This window comes from Pinus tabuliformis, chromosome 4_2, assembly GCF_031772625.1.
Source record: "Pinus tabuliformis cultivar Carrire ecotype Pingquan chromosome 4_2, CPIR1, whole genome shotgun sequence".
NCBI classification, from domain to species: domain Eukaryota; kingdom Viridiplantae; phylum Streptophyta; class Pinopsida; order Pinales; family Pinaceae; genus Pinus; species Pinus tabuliformis.
The window spans coordinates 75,093,983-75,117,168 of NC_142304.1; the positions used below are offsets into that span (position 1 = coordinate 75,093,983).

At 36.0% G+C, this 23,186-nt stretch overlaps 1 protein-coding gene across 1 annotated transcript; it reads right to left on the reverse strand.

Moving 5' to 3' along the window:
* Nucleotides 1–11,959: 11,959 nt before the first annotated feature.
* LOC149168294 (uncharacterized) lies at nucleotides 11,960–13,168 on the reverse strand. Its single transcript, XM_089424878.1, has one exon. The coding sequence runs from the start codon at nucleotides 13,166–13,168 to the stop codon at nucleotides 11,960–11,962; it is 1,209 nt and encodes a 402-aa protein (XP_089281004.1).
* Between the last annotated feature and the right edge of the window lie 10,018 nt (nucleotides 13,169–23,186).

Sequence of the window (23,186 nt, forward strand, 5' to 3'; positions counted from 1 at the left end):
GGGATGCCCGAATTCCAAGTAGAGAAAGAAGGTGTATGTTCGGGATGTGCCAAAGGAAAGCTCAAAAGCGGACCATTCCCCTCAAGCCAAAGCAAGACCTCCGATATATTACAATTGGTTTACTCAGGCATACCTGAGGTTGGCATTAAGAGGGAGACTACTACACCACATACTCCTGAGCAGAATGGTGTGGTGGGAAGGAAGAACCACACAATTATGGAAGCTGTCCGGGCCATGCTACATGATCAAAGACTTCTGAAGTTCTATGGGCTGAAGCTGCAAACACTACCGTATGTGTACAAAATCGATGCCCTCATCAAGCATTGGGTTCCAAGACTCCTGAAGAAAAATTCACTGGTAAGAAACCTGATGTTTCTCATTTTAAAATTTTTGGAAGCCTTGTATGCTTTCATGTGCCGAAAGAGAAAAAGAAATAAATTGGGTGCATCTGGAAAGAATGGAATTTTCGTGGGCTATGGTGAAAATACTAAAGGCTATAGAATCTATGTAGCCGGTCAAAGGGAAGTCGTAATTAGTCATGATGTCTCCTTTGATGAAGATATGGCTCTCAGCAAGGTGAACAATCTTCCGACTTTGAGGAGCTCTCAAGAAGCCGACACCAGGGAACCGATAGAAAAGGATGATGAATCAATGCCTGATGTAGAAGAACCCATGGATCCGATTGGTCCTCATCCACATGAGCCTTCCTCTTCTAGGAAGAGGCCTTCATGGCTTAGGGGGATACTTGATGATGCTGAAGGACATGTTGCACCCTGAGGAACCTTCCATCAAAGTAAGAAACTTAACAGGTATAAGGGATACCTGACCATCATGAGCACGATCATACAAAATGAACCTTCATCATTCTCAGATGTCATCAAGCATTAACTATGGAAGGATGCTATGACCATAGAATATGAGTCTATTATGGAGAATGATGTCTGGGAAGTAGTTCCCGGACCCTGGACAAGACAATTGTTACTTCAAAATGGCTTTACAAGATAAAGCATGCAGCAAATGGAAATATGGAAAAGTATAAGGTTCATTTTATTGCTTGTGGTTTATCCCATAAGGGAGGTACAGACTATGATATTTGCACCTGTTGCCAGATATACGACCATCCACTTGATCATATCCCTTTTGGCTTCACAAGGATGGAACCTACATCAGATGGATGTTAAGACCGCGTTCTTGCATGGTTCTATCAAAGTAGAGGTCTATGTGGAGCAACTTGAAGGATTTGAGATTTATGATTAAAAATCTCATGTATGCAGGTTGAAGAAAGCTCTCTATGGGCTGAAGCAAGCACCCCGAGCATGGTATGAGAGGACCAATAGCTACTTGATGAAGCTAGGATTCACTAGGAGTGAAGTTGATCCTAACCTTTACTTTAAGGTTGAATATGAAAAGCCTCTCATACTGCTGTTGTATGTGGATGACCTCTTTCTAACAGGTGCAAACCCTCTCATTCACAAATGCAAGAGGGAGATGGCTTCTGAATTTGAAATGAAGGACCAAGGACTTGAAGTGTGGCAGAAGTTAAGGGAAATTTTCCGATCTCAAGGAAAATATGTGGTAAATATATTGGAAAGATTCAGTATGATGGACTGCAAGCCTGTGACTACCTCGAGGATCTGAACTTTTAGAAGTTATATGGTAGTGATGTTAGACCAGACTTTGGAAATGCCTCTGAGTTTCAAAAACTCATTCGCATTAATGTTCTTAGTGAACCTCCGTCTGAACATATGTTTTGCAGTTAGCATTGTGAGCTCATATTTTGTTGAGCCTCACTGGATTGATGCCGGGAATCTTCTAAGATGTCTTCAGGACACAATCTCTCATGGATTAAGATACACTGCCGGAGATGTGAGACTACTTGGATATACTGATGTTGATTTGGCAGGCAGTGTGGTGGACCGTAAGAGCACTTTCGGGTACTGTTTCACCTTGGGATTTGCTTCGATATCCTGGATGAGCATGAAGCAGAAGTCGGTGGCTTTGAGCACCACTGAAGCAGGATATATTGTTGCTAGCATAACCTCGTGTGAGGTAGTCTGGCTGTGAAAGCTCTTCAGTGAGATGTTTGGATTTACATTGGATACCACTGTGATTCTCTGTAACAACTAGAGGTGGGATTCGATTATTGAGGAATCCCGTATTCGTCAATTGCTCCAGTAGATAGACATCATCTGGGATATGGTAAGTCAATGAGCAAGGAAGCTCCATCACATTAAGATGATGTACAGGTTGATACACCTTGTCAAAGCCCTGAGGAAAGATCTAATCTGTGATTTTCCCAAACGACTTGGAGTCGGCAAGAAACCCTTGTATAAGGGTCTTGCATGTTGCATACATTGAGCTCTGGGAGCTCTGAGGGCTTGCGGTTCCTACTGGAGCAACATATGACCACAAGGTGACTCACCCTCCCCTGGTGGTGCACACTGGAACAAGATGATTCGCTCTCTTGTGGGACAAGATGATTCACTCTCTTGTGGAACAGGATGATTCGCTCTCCTGTGTAGCAGGATGATTAGTTCTCCTGTGAGGCCTGGATTGATGTGTTCTCCATGGCAGCCTGGATTGATGTGTTCTCCACGGCGATTGTAGCAGGATTGATGTGTTCTCCTGTGAGGACAGGATTGATTAGCTCTCCTGTCGAGGCATCCTACCCATGCAGTCTGGGACTCATGGGAAGTACCTCTCATCTGATCAATGAGCAGGGAAATGAAGTTAGGGACCATAGTAGTACCGATGGACGCATCGTTGTATCTACCATACTCCCTATGCTAGGATGACCTCCATTGATCTGGGATCAATGATACTGGTCTGGGACCAGTGGTACATACTCTGAGACTGACTTTGTGTCAGTGCAGTACTGGTCTGGGACCAGTGAGAGTGGTACATACTATGACGCTGACTTCGGGTCGGTTGAGACTGGTCTGGGACTAGTGGTACACTCTCTCAGACTTCGATACTGGTCTGGGACCAGTGGTAGGAGTTGTACCATACTATGATGCTGACTTCGGGTCGGTTGAGACTGGTCTGGGACCAATGGTACATACTCCGAGACTGACTTCGTGTCAGTGCAGTACTGGTCTGGGACCAGGGAAAGTGGTACATACTATGACGTTGACTTCGGGTCGGTTGAGACTGGTTTGGGACCAGTGATACACACTCTGAGACTGTGATACTGGTCTGGGACCAGTGGTAGGAGTGGTACTTACTATGAAGCTGACTTCGGGTCGACTGAGATTGGTCTGGGACCAGTGGTACGCACTCTGAGACTGACTTTGAGTCAGTGGAGGATGATATTGGTCTAGGACCAGTGGAGTTGTACTCACTATGACGCTGACTTCGGGTTGGTTGAGACTGGTCTGGGACTAGTGGTATAGAATCTGACACTGACTTTGAGTCAGTATGATACATCCTCGATCATTTCTTCTTCTTCATAATTCGGACGAAAGCAGAGAAGAACAGAACAATGCAAGAGCAGAGCAGAACAGAGCAAAACAGTACAGATCAGTGCAGGGCAGAAAAAGACAAAGCAGAACAGGTAGAATAGAGTAGAGCAGGGCAAGGGTCAGGCTATACAGGGCAGTGCATTTGATGGATGAATAGTAACGACCGATAGACAGATTGCAGATGAAGTTCTCCATGGTTGAGAGAGAGTGTTAAAATCGGAAACCAGGGAAAAACTTCATGTGGATCATCTTATTCATGGCTGATAATATTTTTATTATATTCCTCTCGTCGAGAGGTGTAGGATTGATATAAATATCATCCGATTCCGATAAGTATTCATGGAGATATGAATTTATTTTGATTATGGAATTATTATCAAGCCGACCTACAACTCATGTAGGCTCAGAAGCCCAACAATCGCATCTATTCACCCACCAACATTGTGTATAAATATAAGAGGACTTTTCCTCATTTGGACTCACTCATCTCATCACATCTCTCTCTCTCTACTGCGTAGAAATGAGTCTCTTCTCTACTGTGCTGAAATGGGTCTCTCTCTCACACATGTGAAGTGAGAAGCTGTTGAATTTGAAGCTGTAACTGCAGAAGTAAAGATTGACTTGCGTGGCCTAGAAGATCTCCTCATCTGAACTGTGCTGTAGGTTCATCTGAACCTCCTCTAAAAGCCACAACTTTTGGTGGTGGAATGAAGTCAATCTGACGAATGGTTTGCAAGATATCGACTGCCCTAGTTTGAAGCCGGAAACTGCTGAAACTGAAGCTGCAACTGCAGAATTAAAGATTGACTTGCGTGGCCTAGAAGATCTCCTCATCTGAACTAAGTTGTAGGTTCATCTTAACCTCCTCTAAAAGCCGCAACTTTTGGTGGTGGAATGAAGTCAATCCAACGAACGGTTTGCAAGATATCGACTACCCTAGTTTGAAGTCGGAAACTACTGAAACTGAAGCTGCAACTGCAGAAATAAAGATTGACTTGTGTGGCCTAGAAGATCTCCTCATCTGAACTGCGTTGTAGGTTCATATGAGCCTCCTCTAGAAGCCGAAACTTTTGGTGGTGGAATGAAGTCAATCCGACGGTCAGTTTGTGAGATATGGTTTGCCCTAGTTTGATAATGAAGCTGCTAATGCTGATGCTGCTGATCTAGGGTTTGCTACTACTGATATCAATCAGATTTATTGTACTATTTCTCTCTGCTCAATTATTGAAGATAAAAGAAGATTTTATCAAAGGGTTTCCCCACACATTGTGGGGTTTGTCCCTCGCTAGCTGCCACATCTTGTGTCTCTTGTCTTGGCTTGTTTTCTGTTGATCATTTAATGTTCTATCTGCACTTTACTTTATGTAGATGTGATTGCTAATCGGTGGAATATAATAAGAAAAAGAAGTAAACTGTTATAAGCATAGAACATACCATAACTTAACATGCTCTCATTCCGTTGAGCCTCGAGTAGTTAGCCAAATAAAAGTCAATAAAAGTAAAAAGGAATATGAATAAGGGTGGAAAAATCAAGGTCGATGTAACTCATGTACCATGATTGCTCCCTCCTACACATCCTTTACCCAAGTATGGGCTTCCCTTTCATTAGCTACCCTTTTACCATGGCATGTGACCCATGTTTTCCCCTTCATCCCCCACTCCGTTCCATCACTTGATCACAGACCACCACCATTTGAAGGATGTAGCATGGACATACCGCCCCCTTTAGAAGCAGAAACTACCTAATAGGGTGCTTGGTTAACCCCCTTTTGAACTTGTAGACATTTTGCCCATGCTAAAACCCACTATGGAAGGGCATTCCATTATGAAGTGCCCACATTTTTCCCATGGTTTGTAAACTCTTTTACTTGATTTCATTAATAACTTGGTGTACTGGAAGGAAAGGGGACGCATTGGATCTTATGTAGGATTACAAAAGGTCTCCATTTTGGGTTTGGTCTCCCTATACGGGGTCCTAACCCTCTAGAGGTTTACAATAGCACATGTAAGCTATGTTTAGAGATCCATGTGTCTCCAAAACAACATACAACATTCCATGGATCCCCAGAGTCATTCAGATATTTCTCGTGCTTCACTTATTGGATAAGGAAGATGCCCTTAGTTCACCATGCCTAACCAGCTCCATAGTTGCATTACACACTTGGCAAATGGTCCAGGATTTATATGATGATGTGCAATCAACTATATCATCATCCTAGCCCTTGCATATGGTCTACATGCATCTTTGATTTATTTGGAGACCCATGAGGACATTTGTGTGCCCTCACATCCATTTGGGAGCACCACAGGTTTATTACTTGGAGAACAAGGGGGGAATGCCTTGTCCACTATTTTTGGAGTACTATTTCACATTATGGCACCTATGGACTTCATTACACCTCCTCTAAGGCCCAATGAGACATGTTATCGATCATTCGACTCTCGTGAGAGGCTTACTCCTTTGTTATTGAGCTAGTTTGGTGGGCTTATCACCAAAAGTACTTGTTATTTTGCACATTATTTTATTTTAAGGGGTAAATTAGGCCAAAGTAAGCTAAATCAAATTCTTTAGACATTGTATAAAGAGATGATGAGTTGATTCATTGTATCATCATCACTTGGATTGATCACATTCTCTTGTGAAATTTTCGCTATTCTCTTTGGAGGATGAAATTGGATGGATGGATGAATATTTTTTATCTTTGTATATCTTCATTTTTTTTCTTTGGGCTTTTATATTGGCATATGATGATGATTGGACATACTTGTTCTCACATGTAAGTTCTCTTTTAATGCTATTTTATCATTCTTTTCTATTCCACATAAATGATGTTGGGAGTTTTGCTATACTAGGCCGAAATTTTGTTGCTTTTCTTTGGTGAAAGGGTATAAATTTGTCTTTTATTAGCATTGCATCATGTAATGGACCATGTTTGCTTAATTTAATGTTCCTAGAGATATTTCATTGAAATTTATCTTGATACATCATCACATATTGCACATTGAAGTATAAAGACCTTGAAGTAGTTTTTGTCGTGCCCTAATTGACATGCGAAATTGTTCTAGAGGCCTCCTTAACTAAATGAAACCATCCTAATAATTGGAATAATCTTGACTCCATTTTTCCCAAAGGATTAGGCATTGGTCCTCCATAGATTATCACCTAGAAACATATTTTTTTCACCTTTCTCTCTTTCTCTCTAGGTCTAGCCTACATAGGTCACCTAGGGCATCGATTATGTGACAATCTAGGCATCCAAACACTTTGATTTTTGGTGCACAAGTGTGTTGGATTTTTCTCTATAGGCCCTCCATATTTGAATAAAATTCAACAGTGGGATATTGAGATATTTCAAGCCCTAGGTTGAGGATCATTTCTTGCCCTATGTTTCCCTTGGATAGTGACATCATCTGGATCATTACATTCCATTCCAAGAATATTTGACCATTTATCCTCTTCTTTTCCAAAATCAAGTCAAGCCCCTCCTTGAGTGACCAATTCCTCTTAATTGAGTTAATTTTGGGTCCACATGGTCCCATGTGGTCCCATAACTTTTGGAAGGCAATTCGTCAAAGGCCATTTGGAAACCAAGTCTTCTTAAGGGTTTTCAGGAATAGGTCCCTCCTTAAGGAGTCTCATTCCAAAAACATAACCCCTAAGACTCTCTTGGCCCTTCTTAGAGAGCTTTTCATCTTGCCTCTTGGATAAACAAGCCATATATTGAGGCTCTCTTGTGAATATGCCTCTTTAGGAATCACTCTTTTCCCTTTATTGGCCCATTTATTGAGGTGATTCCCTTCATACTGGGTCTACTCCCATCTGTGAAAATCAGTAAAGAGTAGGAAGCTTTAGCTGAGGTGATAGTGGGCTATTGCTCCATTGTTGCCCTTAACCTAATAGTTTCCCCTCTAGGACCCCTACTAGTTTGAGCAATAACAAGTCCCATTAACATTAATAATATAATGTAATTAGTATTTCAATGAATTAGTGAACTATTACATTGATATTAATAATGTAATTATAGGATATATAAATTCATCAAAATACTTAATAAATAATTATTACTATTAGTAGAGTAATATTATTAATATCAATAGTTCAATAATATTAATATCATCTCTATTAATATTAATAATGTAATCATAGAGATAGTACAATGAATTAATATGTTCATTAATTCAAAGAATACACAAACTATTACACTTATTTCAGTGCAACAATACATGTTATCTCATAAGTATTATTGCAGTAATAAGAATTATTAATACATAGGGAAAGAAAAGAAAGGAGGGGAAAATATATAATGAGAGAGAAAGAAACAAGGGGAGGCGAAGGTTCACAAATGACAATCCATAGAAGAGAAATCAATTAAGCAAAGAGAAAGTAGTGAATCAAGGGATACAAAAACTAGGGGTTGATGAGCTAAGCGATAAGAGGGAACCAATTACTACTTGCCTCAAGTCCACCATCTACATGGCCAAAGATACAAACATGGCTTACATATGGCTTAATTTATTTCATGCTTCTTCTAGTGCTATATTACTTAAATCCTTTTTGGGAATCTGATTTATTATGTAATTTTCACAATTGATTTCTTTTGACGTATAATGAAGATTTAATCCCTTAGATTAAATCACATAATTAGCCATTTCCTTTAATGAAAGATTACTTCGTTCACCAACATCATTTTGTTGTGGTATATATATAATAGTATGTTGCATTTTAATGTCCTGTGCAATGAAACAAGTTGTGAATTTATTGTTGACATATTCACCTCCATTATCTATTCTTAACCTTTGCAATTGATGTCGAGATTGTTTTTCTACAAGGGATTTTTAGGCCAAGAACAAGTCAAAAACTCTCCTCATAAGTTTTAAGAAATAAACCCAAGTGTGTATGGAGAAGTAAAAAATGAATGTTAAGCAATACTTGAACCTAAAGAAGGAATGAGAAGAAATTGGACTACATAAATCAATTTGAACTAGCTACAAAGGGGTTAAAGCATGCCAAGAGGCAAGTTTGTTAAAAATTGTCCAAATGACGTTTGTTGAGAACACAATCAATACAAACACCATCTCTACAAGAAATTAGGGGAAGACTAATAGCTATATTTTGATTGCATGTTGTAGTGAGCGATAGTTTAAATGACCAAATCGCTCATGTCAATTTTTGCTCAAGTTATCACTATGACCAATAAAAACTAAGGCAAAAGATGATGACCCAAATTTGTCAAACTTGTACAACCATGTAATATCATCAACTATTTTAGTGGCAAGGACATATTTAGGAACTTTTAAATACTTAATTACAAATTGATGAGGAAAAAAATCTATTGTTTTACCTTCACATGAATGAGTGATCTAATATGTTGATAGGTTGTAGGAAATACTTGGAACACATAATGCATCATTGAAATAACCATTATATACTTGAACTACTAAGAGATCTATCATCACCAAAAAATATTCATCTCGTGTTACAATCATTAAGAGTAGAAAAATTGGCTCTATTGCTAGTCATATGATAAGATGCTCCAGAATAAATAACCCATTCATAAGAAGAAGAAGTAGAGGTTGCATGGAGGTTGCATGTCCATGAGAAGAAGTGCTAGAAGAAGAATCAAGGTTGATGTTATGCTTCTTAATTACTGCTTCCAAGGCCTCTATCTTTTTAAAACATTTGGACTCTAAATGACCATATCTCCCACAATAGTTGCAATGTTTGACATTATTTTTACTCTTTGATTTTGGTCCTTTGTTACCAAAAAGTGTAGAGGATGATTGAGAGGGTTTAGGAACCTTAATTTGTGTCTTGTTGTGAGGTTGTTTATTGTTTTGATGATTGGTTTTATCTTTCCATTGGTCCATATGGCCTTTTTAGATGTATCTACAATATTAATCACTCCAATAAGCAAGATCATGTTTAATGAGAGAGTCACAAAAAGATTCGAGATAAGGTTTTTTTATAGGAAAACCCCAAAGCTTCTCTTGTGACATAAAATGTAGATAAAAATGTAGAATATGTAGAACCAAGCTTTGAAAGTATAATACATATTCAACGTTCCTTGTCTAGATCAACCTAATAGAATTTAAGCAAATGTCTAAGTGTTTTAAAATTAGATAAGTAATATTCAATGCAGGAGAAATCATTAGAACTTAAACTCAAGATTTTATTATTAAGCTAATGAGATGTAATAATATTCGGTTCACCAAATATTTTTTTCAACTTTTCCACGATTGATTCGTAGCATCAATTCCTTGAATATAAAAATGCAAATAAGGAGAAATAGAAATTATGATTAATCAATGTGTTTTTCCATTCCTATTATCCCATTTGGCTCTCTTATCAACATTGATGAGGGTATTTTCTTGTTCCAAGGTTATTCCGCTCAATCCTTTACTTAGTACACCCTCCATGTGGGATTTCCATGAGTAGTTGATACCCATAAGAAAAAGTTCACTTGGAGTGGCCATATTAAAACATTTTGATAATATGGTTTCAAAAATTGACTCTCTCGAAAGAAAGCTCTAAAAAAATTAGGTTTAAAAAAAATGGCACTAAAGATGCAAAAGTTATGCTCTTTTTAGAAAAATGCATTAACTATAACATGGCCAACATGGCTATTTTTGTATGCAAAGAAAATAACTAAAATAAGATTAAAGTTCAAGACCTCTCACTAAATAAAGTTAACCTATCGTGACATACTAAACAATACCCTTAATTTGACTACATAATGGAAAATAAGTCAAATACTTCAATGAACGTGTAACGTATCACATGTGTTAGTGACATACTAAACAATGCCGTTAATTTGACTACATATTGAAAAATAACTCCAATACTAACAGAATACACTTTCTAATTTAAAAAACCCCTAGTTTCACTAGATATTGTAGGTATTCATTTTTTCATTAACATTTTTTTATATCCCTCTAATTTAAAAAACCTCTACTTTCACTAGATATTGTAGGTATTCATTTTTTTTTTATATCCCTTTATATTTTTCAATAACTTTGAGCTCCATTTTTTATAAATGCCAATATAGAAACCCTTTACCCCTATTATATGCTCAATATATTATGTCATATTTTCCTCAATACATATCCCCCAATATGAAGCGAGGTGGTATGGTATTGCTTTGCCAGTGCAAAGAGAATATGCAATAAAAAAAATACTTTCAACTCAGTGTTTGATTTTCCAAAGCTTACAAAGAGCATAAATAACAGTTGGACTGTATAGCTCTATATTTGAAAACATATGTGGAAAATAGGCACCAACACAAGCTTCAAAATTTCAATCACTACAGGTTTTGATACTTCCATAAGATGAACACCTTCACTAACCACTCACACAACTAGATCAAAAATCACAATGCCAATATTCTTGAGTGGTTAAAATCCTCTAAGAGAAATAGTTCATCCTCCCAACCAATGTTTGGGTAAATAGGGTATTCCATAGGATGAACACTTTCAATAACCACCCACACACCCAGATAGAAAATCACAATGCCAATATTTTTGGGTGGTTAAAATCCTCTCACAGAAATAATCCATGGTCCCAACCAACATGACCACTTGAGGCAATTTTATTAATGCAAAGAAAATATCCATGGTCCCAACCAACATGACTAATTGAGACAATTTTATTAAAGCAAACAAAATATTTTATATAATAGAATTCTCACAATGACCACTTGAGGCAATTTTATTAATACAAAGAAAATATCCATGATCCCAACCAACATGACTACTTGAGACAATTTTATTAATGCAAACAAAATATTTTATATAATAGAATTTTCACAATATGCTAAAAATAATATTTACATAGAGAAAAAATAGAAACAATGTGTGTGAGTAGAAAAATTACTTACATTGTGATATTATAAAGGAAAAATAAATAAAAATTTGTTTTTTATGAATGACTTTACTCACTTTTGAAAAATCAAAATCTGTTTTAAATAATACTTAAGATTGTTTAAAATATATATATTCCAACTAAATGATAAACAAGTAAATACATAAAATAGAATCGTTTTTTCTTAAGAATTCATCAAACAAATATAAGCACCGGAAAGAATTATCTCCCAAAACATATCAAGAGCTATCTACATCTACAAAAAAGAAGAAGTTATTTACGTAGTTCCAACTGCTTGTTTCAAAGTCATATAACATGTTATGCTCACTTATTAAAGTAATAATTTTTACAAATGCATACTTAATACACCACCGAGATAATATTCTCACCCTAATATTGATAATGCAAAACACACAACAGCTCTGGATGGTAGCTTAGAAGAGGAATCTCTTCTGGTTGCTCAAATTTTTCAACTAAAGAAGTTAAGTTGAAGCTTCAAACTTTATGGATTTTGGGTTTCGGAAGGGTTTTGGTAGAAACTTGGATCATTGACCTCCAATCACACTTTGAAATCTACAAATCTACGTAAATATTTATAGCAGAGAAGGAAGATTTCCTTTTTCCTACAAAATGATTCCCTTTAAAAATTCTTGCATTCATACGTGGGCCTCTTTTCTCTGCCTCCTGAGCTCAATGGGCATGGTGACTTAACGGGTGGATCCATACAATTGTATCGAATGCACAGAGACCCAGAAATGGGAAGTGGAGAACCAGCTGCCAGAGGAAAGGCTGAAAAATAATTATGCTGTATATAAAATGTTCGAATCCTGCCTGTATAAATCTTTCTTACGTATTCCAGAGGTACCATCCCTGTCAAATGGTTGTGATTTAAATATATATTCAGAGCATTTGCCAAAATAGGAGACAGTTCCCCTGAGAGATTATTGTGACTCAGATCTATAGTGTCGATACTAATTACTGATCCAGCTTGTATTCTGAGGTTACCAGATAATCTGTTACGTTGCAGGAAAACATTTGACAGCTGGTGAAGCCCAAATAGTGATGCCGGTATACTGCCAATAAACTGGTTCAGGCTCAGATCTAAGTGCTTCAATCTATTCAGAGAAGCTAAATTCTCCAGAGATCCAGACAGAACATTTTGTGTCAAAGAAAGATATTGTAAAGAAGAAGGAAGCAATGGTAAGTCACCTGATAGCATATTGTGACTGAGATCCATGTGCAGAAGCTGACATTCAATGCTAGGAATTTTGCCCATGATATTGTTATGACCCAATACCAAGATCTTGAGATTGGGGTTATTGGTCAAACCTGCTGGAATGGAGCCTTGAAGCTGATTGTAGCTCAAATCAAGCGTACGAAGACTCTCTAATTTTTTGAAACTCCAAGGAATTGGACCTGATAAATAGTTCTTACTGATACCTAGAAACTCAAGCTTATGAAGATTTCCCAGGGTGTCTGGAATCTGTCCTGTTACTCTTCCAGGAAAAATAATCAATTGACGAAGGGCTGTTAGATTACCCAATGATGGACTCAGCTCACCCTTCAGTCCAGGTGAACTGGCTAGCCAGCTGCCAAGATTTAGGGTTTGAACTCGAAAAAACCCATCTATCTGTCTGCACATTACTCCACTGAATGAATTGCATGGATCACTGGACTCGAAGTCCCACGACTGGAAGAATACAGAACCAGGCAAATCATACAGCCCATTCCTGATTTCTTTCAGCGCTGCAAGATCTGAATCATGCAGCCTTCCATGACAGAATCCAATGTAACACAGAAGTTGAAGAAGGGTTATAAGAATAAACAGTGAAATAGCTCTTCTGGACATGTTGGGTTCTGGGTATGTCAGATGCCTTTCTGTTTCATACAAAGCTGCAAAAGGATTTGATGAGCTATCAAGAGATCACCGTAGAACCCAATATATGCGAGATAGTAAGTGGCTCCATTGGAGATTGTAAAGTATGGAGAACCACGTGAAACCAACTGTATTGGAGAATGTACAATATGGAGTAACATGCATTAAGCTGGTTACTATAGTGGGAAAGGAAGCAAACTGAAAAAGAAAATGTTGGAACATAGATCATAGTGAATGATTCGAGATTCAAGTCAAAGAACCGTAGAAATTATTGCTATGCACAATACCACTATGATTATAATAATTATCTATAATTATAAGTATGTATAATAAATAATAAATAATTATAAGTATCTATAATAAGTATTTGGTGTAGTTTAATTCGCTATAGCCATGAAAATGAAGTAAAATGAAATGCTATATGCAAGAGATTCCAAGTTAAATTCACATTTTCACATGTGCCAACTGTATTTGCTTACCTACCTACCTAATAGTGGTAGTGGCCGTTAGAATCCACTCCCTGACATAAAAACCATTGAAACCAGCTCAGTTAGGGATTCCTCTGAATACCCAAAAAAACACGTTAAAGTTACAATAACTTTTATAACTATGAAATATCCTTTTCTTCTCTGTACTATCTCAGAAATCCGCGTACTTTGGTCGCCGTCCCTATGATGTTCCGGGCAGGTTCACACGAAAATTTGTGAGAAGCAGACAAACTATACCCGTGACTCTCGTCTCGACTTCTTAATTTTCGTTTCCATGGTCAGCTAGCCCGTATTTTTACAATACTTCTAACTTATTTTATTATCAAAGTTGAGAAATTAGTACATAGTTGGTATGAAATTTAGTTTTCGTTAATGATTATTTAAATAAGGGTGATCTGCATTCACTAATAGCAAAGTTGAGAAATTAGTACATAGTTAGGTATGAAATTTAGTTTTTGTTAATGATTTTTTTAATAAGTGTCACCTAGCAGCATGAATGATTGATTTTTTTTTAAGAAAATAATTAAATTGTTAAAAAAATAAAATAATATTTATTTATATTAAATTAAAATATTTTATTTTTGTGCTTAGAGGTTTATTTTAGAGTCCAGTATGATTTTGATGTGTAAGTATGTTAGGTCTTTATAAAATAATGAAAATAATTTTAGTTAATGTATGCCAATCTTAAATTATATACAATTTTTTAATGTTATTAATTAACTAAGATTAATTATTAAAATACAACTAGGTATTTGAATGGATAGTAAATTATCTCATACTTTTAATAGATCCTTTATCATATATGTGAATTTGAATGAATCATAAATTTACCTTTAACAATAAAATTACCACATTAAAATTCTAAATTAAGTAAAATTTTAAACAATTTTACTCTTTAATAAAGTCAACCTCATTTCTTATATGAAATGGAAAAGGTTAATTCAACACAAAGAATCCAAAATCTTGCTTCAAAATATTTTAATATTTCTTTTTGGGCGGAATATCTCAAGTAAAGATTTAACATGTAATATTTAACATTTAACATTTAACATTTTTAATCTAAGGTTGGCTTTATATAAAAAGCAATCTAATAATTATCTATAAACACATCATAAATTTAAAATATAAAGAGATTTACTAACATTCAAAAAGAGATATGGTAAATAAATAAAAATATAAATAAACTAGATGTATGGAAAATGAATACAACCTCTCTTCATACTTACTCAATAGGTATGGTAAATAAATACAAATATATAAATAAATGGTAAATAAATAAAATATTTTTTATATTTACTCCATGAAACTCTTTATATTTACTAAATTCAAAAAAAAAAATTATTTAGGTGAAGCCTATTGGCCAAATTATTATTAATACCATGCAGAAACACATTATTAGCCCAATTATTATTATTATTATTATTAAATCTATTATTCATATTAAAAAATTATAATATTAATATTATTAAATTTAATAACTTTAGATTAATACAACATTAAATTTGTTATATTATAATATATCATGATATGTATTAACTCTAGATATATATGGGGAAGAACAAAGACGTAGAGTGATAGAGGTGGAGAGATAAGGGGAGTCACAAAGGAGAGATGGAGATAAACTAAAGGAGAGGGGAGACGAGTGTTGGAAATAATACTGAGAGGGAGGGTGAATCAGTATTATTAGATCAATAATTTTATTTTCCAAACAGATTTGTATACGTTATTTCAGCTCAGTGAACTAGCATGTACACTCGATTGTACTTAAAGCAACCAACGTATATGCAAAGAACTTTTGATTTAGCCAATTTATCATGCATTGAACTTTAACCAGTATATCAGAGATAAGCAGAATAAAGCATCACACATAAGCAACACACATGAACACCAAGATATAAGGTGGAAACCCAATGTGGGTAAAAACCACCTACTAATGTCGTCTCTTTTTTTAATAATAAGAAAATAAGTTTACAATCTTGTACTCGTGCAGACTCATATTAGTACATAGGCTTCTACTTGTAGAAGGTTACAATCTTCTCTGCTTCTCTAGCTTCTACTGGAAGGGAGCTACAACCCCCTAGTTCTTGTACTAGCCGATATGTTTACTAGTACATAGGTAGCAACCTACAGAAGGCTACGACCTTCTTTCTTCCTCCAAGGACCATGTTTCATAAATTTTCAGACTCGATCCATAAACAACATCATAACTGCAATACAATCATCAAATACATCTACATCAACCAATTACTGAAACTCAATCATCACTTTCTGAATCAACCACAACTGAATCAATCAATCACAACCCATCATCACTGTATCAAATCACGATCAACCTAATCATTCAGAATACTTTCACCAGAATACAGTCACTAGAATCAAAAGCAGAACCGAGAACTCTGCAACAACAAACAAAAACAACTGAAACATACTTCATAAGGTATATGCTACTTCCATGTGTCGAACCAACATGTATACACACTTTTATCAAAGCTAACGAGCATACACATCTGCAAATATTAATTCAGAATTTTGGAGCTATTCCGGACTTCAGTTATACCTAGATCATAATATTTACAGAATAACACATGCGTCAATATTCAAATATAAACTATACATGATCAAATCACATAATGATAATTCATTTCAAGCCTTAAGATCTCGATCCATCATTAGATCTTATCCCTCATCAACCGCTAAGGTTCATCCTTGGTTCAGATCAAGCACAACACCATAAGCTAATAACCTACATACTAGATCTCACACTTCATCAGATATTCGATACTTGCACACGTGGCCTAATGATCTTCTCGTCCTGATATAGTTTTAGGCCTTTCTCAATACCATGGACCAAAAACACTTAGGATCAATACCTTGGACCAAATACCTAGGGTCAATACCTTGGACCAAATACCTTGGACCAATACCTTGAATCAAAATACCTTGGACCAAATACCTTAGACCAAAAACTTAGTTTTCTAAGATATACACGCTTTTCCTTCTGTGAAAGTGCGTGTGTACGTATACGCTACTTGTGTTCAGTGAACCTGCGTGTATACATAGCTTGGTCAATGTGAACCTGCATATACCTATCTTTCTTCATTCTTTGTATTCTAATATGTAATTCTTTGTTGTTGACATGCTGTACTGTGATCTTTCATCTGAGTGAGTTGCCATCAAGGACAACACCTGTATCATAATGCCAACAATCTCCCCCTTTGGAATTGATGGCAACAACAACACCAAGTCACTCTCCCCCTTTGACATCAAGGGCAAAGGGTGGACCAAGATAATTTCTCCCTTTGACATACATTTTGCTCGTCATTCTCCCCCTGAGTACATGCTGAATTTTCTGATTGAGCTCCCCTTTTGTACATGCTGAGATGCACTGAAACCGTCCATGCTCTTCCTGAGCATTAGCAGAGTCTGCAAAAAACATTTTCTAAAAGTATAATATGACTCTATAACTCAACTATGTGAGGATGACCTTCCTATCACCAATGACTCATACATACATCCATCTCCCAACCAAGTGGGGATATACCAAATTTGACTCATCCACCCAATCAAGTGGGGATATACCAATTGTTTATACATGATAGAAACAAGAAATATTACATCATCCATCCCATGTAAAGTGGGGATACAAATTAAATCATTTGTCCAAGAGGACTTATTCAAGACATATCACACCCTAGAATTTTACATGACTTGATCAACAAATGGTAGAAATATCTGAAGCCATAGCTGGACTGAGCAACCATAATGCCAACAATCTTGAATGTACGTGAAGGCTAATGCTCCCCTTCAACCTGTGCTACCTGTGCATTGTTAACATGCAATCATTAATGCATCTTTTTTAGTCAGATAAAATTAATGAATAGAGCATATAGACATTAGCCATCAATATCCGTCAGAGCACTCATATCAGAGCCTGCCCCACTTCTTTTTCTTGTCTGAAACACATATACGCTCCTTGACCCACAGAAACCCGCGTGTGTACGCAACTATACTTCATGAAACCCACGTATAATAACCTTTCTCTAAAAAATTGGATTTAACAACAGGATGATGCAGCAACTACTCCGAGCTTTTGTCTGAGATATTCAAATGTCTCTTTGGGCAGTGGTTTAGTGAATATATCAACAACTTGTTCTTTTGAGGGAACATACTCCAATTTGAACTTTTTTTCAAGCACTTTTTCATGTAGAAAATGGTCTTTGATGTGTATGTGCTTGGTCTTGGAGTGCATGACTAGATTCTTTGAAATATTGATGGCACTTGTATTATCACATAGAATGGAGATGGGTGGAGTATATGTGATCTGAATGTCTTGCAAGGTTTGCATCATTCAAAGTAGTTGTGTGAAGCAAGATGTTGCAACCACATATTCTGCTTTAGCCGTAGATAATGCAATTGAACTTTGTTTCTTGCTGAACCATGATACTAATCTGGAACCCATGTAGAATGCACCATCACTAGTGCTTTTTCCGTCATCAACACTTCCTGCCCAATCTTCATTTGTATATGCATGAAGAGTGAGATCTATATCTCTAGGATACCATAAACCAAAGTTCTGTGTTCCTTGAAGATATTTGAAAATTCTTTTGACTGCCTGAAGGTGTGATTCCTTTGGATTTGCTTGGAATCTTCCAACTATTCCACTGCATGCATGATGTCAGGTCGAGTACCTGTTAGATAAAGCAAACTTCCAATCATGGATCTGCAAGTCGGTTGATGTACTGCTATTGATTCATCATTTGAGTTGAGACTGCATCCTGTTACCATTGGGGTACATACAGGTTTAGAATCTTCCATGCTGTACCTTTTCAAGATCTGTTTGAGATATTTGGTTTGTGAAAGAAAAACACCATCTTTATTTTGTTGAACTTGTAGACCAAGAAAATAGGTAAGTTCACTAAGCAAGGACATTTCAAATTCTTGCTGCATTACTGAAGAAAAATTCTAACTCATGGATTCTTCATTGCTACCAAAAATGATATCATCAACATAAAAAACAATATTAGCAATTTATGAGTGTCAATATTTGTATATAGATTGTTATCTGTTGAACCTTTTGAAAAACCTTGTTGGTGTAGATATTTCTCAAGGCAGTAATACGAGGCCCTTGGAGCCTGTTTCATACCATAGAGAGCCTTTTTGAGTCTACATACAAGTTTTGCATCATTTCTAAGAATGAATCCTTCTGGTTGTTCAATATAAACTTCTTCTTCTAAATATCCATTAAGGAAAGCATATTTTACATCCATTTAGTATACTTTGAATTTCTGAAAGCTAGAAAGAGAAAGAAACATCCTTATGGCTTGAAGTCTAGCAACATGTGAAAAAGTTTCTTTAAAATCTATACCTTCTTGTTGAGCATACCCCTTACAAACAAGTTTGGCCTTGTTTCTAATGACTTCTCCATTTTCATTCAGCTTTTTTTGAATATCCATTTAGTTCCTATAATATTTTTATCACGAGGTCTAGGTATTAATTCCCAAGTATTATTGTTTTCAATTTGCTCAAGTTCTTCATTCATGGCCTTGATCAAACATTCATCTTTGCATGCTTCATTTACATTTGAGGTTTGGTGGAGGATAATAATGCTAGATAGCTTGAGGTTTCTGTAATAGTTCTTCTTGTCTATACACCTGCCTCTTTTTCCCCTAAAATTTTAGTTTCTAGATGATTTTTTTGAAAATATCTGGATGGAGTATTTTCTTCTACCGTTATCTCTTCTTCTGGTGCTTCATTGGTTTCTTCTTCAATATCATTGTGCTTTGATGTGGTAAAATACTCCCCGTCTTCTTCATTGTCGTAATCTTATGTTTTTGTCTGTTTTGGATTTTTACATGCTTCATCAACTGTAACATCAATACTTTCACCAATTTTCCCAAGCATTTTATTATAACATTTATGCCCTTTACTTCGGGAAGAGTAACCAAGAAGAATACCTTCATCTACTCTGGGCTCAAACTTACCAAGTTTTTCATCAGTCCTTTTGATGTAACATTTTCTTCCAAAAACTTTAAAGTATTTTACAGTAGGAGTCTTACCATACCAAAGTTCATGTGGAGTTTGAGTGTTATTTACCCGAACATTTGCTTGGTTGAGAATATTTATGATGACGAATGTAGCTTCACCCCAAAAGGTTGCAAGCATTCCAGATTCATATAGCATAGCTTGATCCATTTTTTGAACAATTCTGTTCATTCTTTCTACCACTCCATTTTGCTGAGGAGTCCTTGTGGTGGAGAATTGCATTTTTATTCCATGTTGTTCACAAAATCAAAGAATTCATCTGAGGTAAATTCTCCTCCTTGATCAGATCTGAGACATTTGACTTTTTGATATGATTCATTTTCAAACAAAGCTTTGAAGGCTTGGAATTTTTCAAATGCTTCATCTTCATGGTTTAGCAGACCTATCCAACACATTCTGGAAAAATCATCATTGAACAAAATAAAGTATTCTTCTCCAAGAGGTGACATTTTCTTTGATGGTCCACATAAATTAGTATGGACAAGTTCAAGAGGCTTTCTAGCTAACCCTTCTTTTTCAATGAAGTGAGCTCTGGTTTTCTTACTGATTTGACATGGTTTGCATATTATATTTTTACGGATGCTGATATCTAGAAGATCACGAAAAAACTTGAATCTGCATGCTTTTCTTATTTGAGAAAAGCTTAGATGTCCCAATGTTCTATGCCATAGCCAGTTTTCATCATTTTTGCTTCCTTGAGTATGTATAATTTGTTTGGAGTTCTTGTACCTTTGATCACGGTCTCCCCTATATCAATCTCACAAACAACACATCCGTCTGATCGAAACACCACTTCATTTCCTTGATCACACATTTGACTGACACTTAACAGGTTATGCTTTAAATTGTCTACATACATAACATTTCCAGATTTAAACTTTCCTTTCAAGAAAACAGATCCTTTACCTTTTATGACGACAGGAGTGTCGTTACCAAATGAGACATTCTTTTCCTTTTCTAAGGCATTATATGAGTGAATATTTTCTTTGTCACCTATCATGTGTTTTGAGCATCCACTGTCGATGTACCACTGATTTTCTTGTCCTTGTGCATACAAGGCTATACCACAACTTTCTGTTTGAGATTCTTTCCTTCTCCATATCTTGGGATTTAATGGAGTTTTCTCCTTTTGAGATGTTTGCCGAAATTTTCTCCTGCATTCAGATTCTTCATGACCAAAGCTGTTATAGATTGAACATTCTATTTCATTTTCAAGAAGAGAAAAATTATTATATGAACTTTTCTTGACCCCCATTACATTCCTTTGATTTCGTGCTTCTCTAGTCATGACATGAAAATTATGACATGAAAAACATTGCCCATTAAAGAAGTTCCTGCAACCATCGAATCTATTGACCTGTTGATTGTTGTTTCTATTGATATTCATGTTTGGAGCAAATTGAGTATGATTTACCTGAGGTTGGTTGTGGATTCTATTCATCCTTGGAATAAATTCAGTCTGATTTACCTGGTGATTTTCTTTATGCCTTTGCTAACAATTTTCATACTGTTCACTGGTCTTTGCTGCATCAAGATAGCTTTTAGTGGAGGTTGACAACTTCTGTGATTGAGATGCTTCTTCAGTATATCCAAGACCTGTCTTTATCAGAGGAGAACGCTGCACTTTGATAATTTCATGTAAGGTTTCTCATCCTTTCGCAAATCTAATATTGAGATATTTCGTTCTTTCAAGATCCTTTCTTAGACCCACAATTTCACAATCTAGTTTTTCATTGTGTTTTTCTTTTTCAACAAGTTGGTATGTCAAGGTATCTACAATCATATTCTTTTCTTCTAAACAGATTTTGAGTTTATATATTTCTTCATGAAGGTCATCTTCTTCTAAAGCATCCCAAAAATTATCATTGTCATAAGCCATTAGAAGTCTATAGTCATTATTATTTTCATCTTCATCACTATTTGATAAACCATAACTATCCTCATGAGTATAGTAACTCCTTTTATTTACAACTTGTTTTATATTCCATTTTTCATATTCCTTCCCTTTTTCATATTTATCTTTATGAGGAAATTTGGCAACATAATGACCGACTCTGCCATAGGCAAAGCATTTGAAGGGTAGCTTACATCTAAATCTTCTGGAACCCCATTGAAGCTTCTTGACAAATTTTACCTCATCTTCTTGTTCTGAAATATGTCCTGAATCATTGTGTTCTTCCTTTCCTTTTGTTGAAGCTTTAAATGAGGCTTCTCTCATATCTGATCGACCTCCTTTTCTCATCTCAAAGGCAGTTAAGATTCTGTGAAGCTGTGTCATAGTGATAGCCTGTAGATCTTGTTTTTCTTTTATGGTAGACACTTTTGATTTCAATTTAGTAGACAGGGATCTCAAAACTTTCTCGACTAAGGTAACTTCCTTTATATATTCACCCAAATTCTTCATACAATTAACAACCTCATTTATACGTAAGAAGTAACTAGCTATACTTTCATCACTATGCATCTTAAGAGTTTCATACTGAATTCAGAGAGTTCAAAGTTTAGCATGTTTTACCTAAGAGTCTCCTTCACAGCTCAGAATGATTTTGTCCCATATTTATTTGGTTGATTTGAGCTGCATGACTTTGACAAACTCTGATTATGACAGACTTCCCAATAAAGTATTGACAGCCCTGGCATTGGTTTCATATTTCTTTTTACCTATCGTATCTATAGGAATTTCTATTGGAAATGTATATCCTCCTTCAACAATTTCCCAGACATCCGTTCCAAGTGATTGTAGATAGGTTTTGGTTCTTATTTTCCAATAAACAAAGTTGCTCCCATCAAAGATCGGCGGTCTGATGGATCCCATGCTTTCTTGATTACTCATGATGATGGATCTCCCTTTAAGCGATCAAGCTTCTTTTGAAGGACCTACTCTGATATCAATTGTTGGAAATAATACTGAGATGGGGGTGAATAAGTATTATTAGATCAATAATCTTATTTCACTTAAAGCAACTAGTGTATATGTAGAGAACTTTTGATTTAGCCAATTTATCATGCATTGAAATTTAACCAATATATCAGATATTTATTAGACAATGTAGTAAAAGCAGAATAAAGCATCACATATGCAATACACATGAACACGATATAAGGTGGAAACACAATGTGGGTAAAAACCACCTACTGCTGGTGTCTTTGACTTCTTTTAATAATAAGAAAATAAGTTTACAATCTTGTACTAGTGTAGACTCATACCAGTACGTAGGCAGAAGGTTACAACCTTATCTCGTTCTCCAACTTCTACTAGAAGGGAGCTACAACCCCCTAGCTTTTGTACTAGCCGATATGTTTACTAGTACGTAGGTGGTGACTTACAGAAGGCTACGAACTTCTTTCTTCCTCCAAGGACCACATTTCATAAATTTTCAGATTGGATCCATTAAAAACATCATAAAAGCAATAAAATCATCAAATACATCTGCATCAACCAATTATTGAAACTCAATCAT